This window comes from Indicator indicator, chromosome 26, assembly GCF_027791375.1.
Source record: "Indicator indicator isolate 239-I01 chromosome 26, UM_Iind_1.1, whole genome shotgun sequence".
Lineage (NCBI taxonomy): Eukaryota > Metazoa > Chordata > Aves > Piciformes > Indicatoridae > Indicator > Indicator indicator.
The window spans coordinates 16,293,447-16,298,522 of record NC_072035.1 but is presented as its reverse complement, the minus strand read 5'-3'; the positions used below and the strand labels follow the sequence as shown (position 1 = coordinate 16,298,522).

The window sequence follows — 5,076 nt, the reverse complement described above, 5'->3', positions numbered from 1 at the left end:
GCCCCCTGGCACCGCCTGGACCCCTCCCACCCCTCTAATCACGCCCAGCAGGGAGAAAGCCCTGAGCCCTCCACCCTCTGAACGGGCCTGGACCCACGCCAGCAGCGAGTGCCAAGCACCCCCTGCACCCCTCCCTCTCCCCGGAGTGGCGATGGGGCTGTCCCAGGAGCCAAGGGGCTGTCCCCAGAGCATGTCCATCAGGCCAGCTAACTCTCCATGCAGCAGTTCCCTGGAAGGCAGAAGAAAGGAAGGTGAGCACACAGGAGCCTTGGCAGGGGGGCTCTGGTACCCCCTAGGCCCCCATCCCAGCACAAATATGCTCCCAGGGCACGGTGGGCACCAGTGTGGCTCTCACCCAGGATGTTGCGCTTGCAGAGAGGGCAGGTCTGCTGCAAGAGGAGCCAGGGGTCCACGCAGTCCCGGTGAAACTCGTGGGAGCAGGGCAGCACCCGCAGCCACTGCAGGGAGGGAAGCAGGTACCAGATGTAAGCAAAAATAGGTAGGGGTTGAGGCCACATCCCTGGAATTTGAGGCCCACTGTCCCTGGAGACAATCAAGATCAGACTCAGTGTGGCAGCCTGATCTAGTTGGAGGTGTCCCTGCTGACTGCAGGGAGCTTGGACAAGATGACCTTTGAGGGTCGACCACCTGCCTCCACTGTGCTGCCCCACAGACAGGAATGATCCCCCAGCAGGGACGCTCCAGTGGCAAGGGGAGGCTCAGCAAAAGGATGGCACAAGTATGGGGAGCCCCAAGTGGTGACCAGGACAGGCTCCAGGCCTCCCAGTGCAGCCCCAATCACCCCACCCCAGCCCTTACCTGGCTCTTGTGGAACTGGTCCAAGCAGACAACACAGCTGTCGATCTCACAGGCCCGGCTCTGCAGTGCCCTGCCCGGGTGGTACCGGCGAGTCTTCAGTGCCAGCAGCCGCCGCCGAATGTGCTGCTTCAGGTCCAGCTGCCAGGGCAGAGCAGAAGCTCAGCACCCAGCTGCCGGACGCCCTGGTGAGGAGCAGACTGGAGAGGTCCCCACCTCGGCATCCTGCTCCGAGGGGTCCTGGCGCGACTGCCGCTGGGCCTGCACCATCACCCCAGTGCAGAGGAGCAGGGCGATCAGCAGGATGGTGTTCCACAGTTGCTGGAGGTACATCTGCAGGGACAGCAATGGTGGGCAGGCAGGAATCGGGGACCCCCACGCCACTCCCAGTCCCACCATTGCCCCTGCCCCCGTGCCAGGAGCTCCAGCTCCACGTGGAGCCCTCGGTGGCACTGATGAACGTACCTGGACCTGTGAGCTGTTTTCCCCTGTGCAGATGACTCCCTGCCACTCCCCATAGAGACCTCCTCGGGAGAGGCCACAAGTGGACCACAGGGTGAGGGTCACTCCCTGCGAGGCAAAAGATGGCATTGCTGACAGCCACCATCACTCCCAGCGCTGCCCAAGCGAGTGGGCATGACCTGGCCATGCTGGGTGGAGGGCAGGAGGAAGCAGGTGGCTGCCAGCTGCCCCACTCCCATGGAGTGAGTCTCTGGGGAAACCAAGACACCACCAGCACAAACAGCCTTCATGGAGCTGGCTCCTGCTCCCTGCAGCTTGGCCTCCACATTGGCCTGGGAAATCTGGGTGGGCACAGTCATGCCTCTGCCCTCTAACCAGGACAGAAAGGACCATAAAAAAGTGAAGAGGGAGAAGAAGGAGAAGGAGAAGGAGAAGGAGAAGGAGAAGGAGAAGGAGAAGGAGAAGGAGAAGGAGAAGGAGAAGGAGAAGGAGAAGGAGAAGGAGAAGGAGAAGGAGAAGGAGAAGGAGAAGGAGAAGGAGAAGGAGAAGGAGAAGACGGATGAGGAAAAAGAGGAGTTGGAAGAAGAGAACCTACGAACCAGGTTCTCCAGCAGCACTGCCTGGTAGGTGATCCTGGCTGTAGCCCGGAGCCCCCTGTGAGCAGAAAGCAAAGAGGAGCCTCAGTCCCATGGATGCAGCAGGACCCATCCCACAGCACCCCACTGACAGGGAACAGCCACTTCCCCATAGAGATAAGCAGTTCACACTGAGGGGACACTGGGAACAGAGAATACACAGGAGAGGTGGCACTAAGTTGTCCCCTTCCTGGCCCTCTGAGCAGCCCTGCACTGATCTCTCTCTCCCAGCTCCATTCCTCGGTTTCCCCAGGTGACACCATGGCAGCAATACCAATTACCACAGGTAAGAAGCACTAAGGAGGGACCAGAATTGCAGGAGGCTGAGATAAACACCAACAAAGGCAGCAGGGATGCTGGTGCCATGTTGTCAACCAGCTGGCCTGGCTAATTTGTGCCGAATCCCAAGGATCTTGGCCAAGACTGCAGTCAGCCCCTGCCACTGTCTGGGGACCCATGGAAGGGCTCAGGCCTTGAGGAAAGGCTGAGTCTGCCTCAGACACTTCCTACAAACATCTCTCAGCCCCAGCTGGTCTCTACCAGCAAGACCCCAGCCCAAAGAATGCAATGTGAGAGACCTCCCCGCTGCTCTCCCCAGCACAGCCCCCATCTGTCACAGCCAGGCAGGGGACAGCTCCAGCTCTGGCCCAGCCCTTACCGGAGCAGTGCTCCCAGCAGCTTGGTGACGTTGTCTGAGGACTGGATCACGATCACAGGCTTGGCAAGGAGCTGGGAAACATCCAGCTGCAGCAGAGAGGAAAGCAACAGGATGTCAGCAGGGCACGAGAGTGGCCTGGGGACCCACTGCCAGGCCACCTGCTGCCAGGCCACTCGCTGCCAGGCCTATCCTACCTCCCGGATGGCATTCTGGTTCAGCGCCAGGATCAGCAGGGCTGATGCCCCCAGCACCAGGGCTCGCTTCATCTGCGGAGGCACAGGGCACAGGCTCAGAGGGCAAGACAGGCAGCACCCACTGCTCCCCTGTCCTGGCCAGAGAGTCACAAGAAACCCAAAAGGGGCTGGCACTGCCTAGAAGCCCTGTCAAGGGCTTTCCCGTCAACAAGCACAGGCCACGACCTCTCATATATGGCAAGGAGACACCCCAGGAGGTGTCCTGTGACCAACAAACACCACAGCAGCCACTGGGCCAGGTGGAGAGGATCCTGAGCCAGGTGGGAAGTCACCTTGCTGACAACAGCAGTGGTAAAGGACTCCTCCTTGGCACCGTGGGGGCCTTCAGCTGGCTCCTCACCCACGGGCACCACGCCGATCCAGGGGGCAGCAGCACCCAGCTCGGGTTCCGCATCTCCCACCTGGTGGGCACAGCCGTGTTAGGAGAGCCAGGATGGGTGCTCAGGGTTCAGGACACCCCCAAGTACCCAGGAAACACTGCACATGGATGGGCACAGCAGCCAGAGTGGAACAGAAGACAGAACTTGGCTCTTGCTTCCGCCCATCCCTGTCTGCATCTCCCCTCTGCTTCTGTGCCCATCAGTGCCTGCTACCTCCTGCAGCTCACCCACTCCCCACGTCCTCCAATGTCCCTGGCCTCCCAACCAACCCCCAGTGCTCCCAGTTCCCACTGCCATCCAGTTACGACCACTCTCTCCTCTCCATCGCCCCCTGTGCCCAATGCCCTCCAGTTCCATAGCTCCCCCATCACTGCCCACAGCTCCCCCTAGTGCCCTCCAGACCCCAACGCTTCCCCTCCCTGTACCCACAGTGCCTTCTGCATCCCAGTTCCCTCAGCTCCCCACACTCCCTCCCCCATTGCCCACAGCTCTCCACAGTGCCCAAAGCTCTCCCTTCCGATGCCCACTGACGCCCTCCAATGTCTCCCAGCGTCCCCACTCCCCATTACTCCCCCCTTTCCCATTCCCAACCAGCCCCAGTGCACCACAGTCCCCTCCAGCCGCCCAGGTGCCCGCTCCTGTCCCGGTGCCCACAGTCCCCTCCGGCGGCCCAGGTGCCCAGTGCTCACCAGCAGTAGCCGCCCGCGGATCTCCTCCTCTTCCTCCTCCCCGAGGCCCCCCCGGCCTGGCCCACCCCGGCCGCCCCCTACGTTCAGCACGGCCCCGCGCAACTTGAAAGACCCGCTGGAACCCGGAGCTGCTCCGCCGTCATTCCCCGAGCCGCCCACCGCCACAGCCACCTCCACGCAGGCTGCAGGCCCCGCAGCCGCACCGGCTTCATTCCCTGGGCCGGCCACCTCCACGCAGGCAGCAGGTCCCGCTCCCAGCCCGGGCCCCACTCCCGGCGCCGCTCCGGGCCCGGCCCGGCACAAGGCTAGCAGCGGCGCGAGCAGCGCTGCCCGCACCGCCGCCATCGCCGCGCTCTGCATCGCTCTGCTCCGCACTGTCCGCAGCGCCCCCTGCCGCCCCGGAGGATCCACTGAGTCGCCGCGGGGAGACGGAGAGTCCGCGACGGGACTGACAGCTGAAACGGGGACGGGACTGGGACGAGGACCGCGGCAGGGATAGGAATGGGAACCGCTACTGGGGCGCGGACAAGGACTGGCATACAGATAGGGATGGGGCAGAGACCAGAACCGGCACCGAGATGGGAACAGGGACCGGGACGGGGCTCACGGAGCCAAGTGCTGCACCTGGGTCACAACAACCCCGTGGGGAGCTACAGACTCAGGGACGTGTGGTTGGAAAGCTGTGACTCGGAGAGGGACCCGGGGGTGTTGGATGGCAGTCATTGAATATGAGTCGGCAGTGCCCAGGTGGCCAAGCAGGCCAATGGCATCCTGGCTTGTGTTAGAAACAGGGTGGGCAGCAAGGACAGGAGGTGACCATCCCCCTGAGTGTTGTGTTCAGCTCTGGGCCCCTCACTACAGGAAGGACATTGGGGGGCTGGACCGTGTCCAGAGAAGGGCAATGAGGCTGGAGAAGGGCCTGGAGCACGTGGCCCACATGGAGGGCCTAAGGGAGCTGGGGGTGTTCAAGCTGGAGAGGAGGAGGCTGAAGGGAGACCTCATTGCTCTCTACAGCTCCGTGAAGGGAGGTTGCAGTAAGGAGGGGTGTGATGGTTTTAAGAATGTTTTTTAAATTTTTCTTCACAAAGTTCAAGCAGAGAAAGTGAAAGAATGAAAATAAATCACTACTGGGTGTAAGAAAGCAATATAATGATTATTCTAAACACTTCCATTAGAGAGAGA

At 61.7% G+C, this 5,076-nt stretch overlaps 1 protein-coding gene across 1 annotated transcript; it reads right to left on the bottom strand.

Annotated features, from left to right (window-relative positions):
- Positions 1 to 206: 206 nt before the first annotated feature.
- On the bottom strand, positions 207 to 4,239 carry RNF215 (ring finger protein 215). Its single transcript, XM_054392866.1, has 10 exons — positions 3,895 to 4,239; positions 3,098 to 3,226; positions 2,766 to 2,837; positions 2,572 to 2,657; positions 1,878 to 1,932; positions 1,282 to 1,386; positions 1,033 to 1,149; positions 820 to 957; positions 356 to 458; positions 207 to 229 (listed from the first exon to the last, which is right to left on the bottom strand). The coding sequence occupies exons 1-10, from the start codon at positions 4,237 to 4,239 to the stop codon at positions 207 to 209; spliced, it is 1,173 nt and encodes a 390-aa protein (XP_054248841.1).
- Between the last annotated feature and the right edge of the window lie 837 nt (positions 4,240 to 5,076).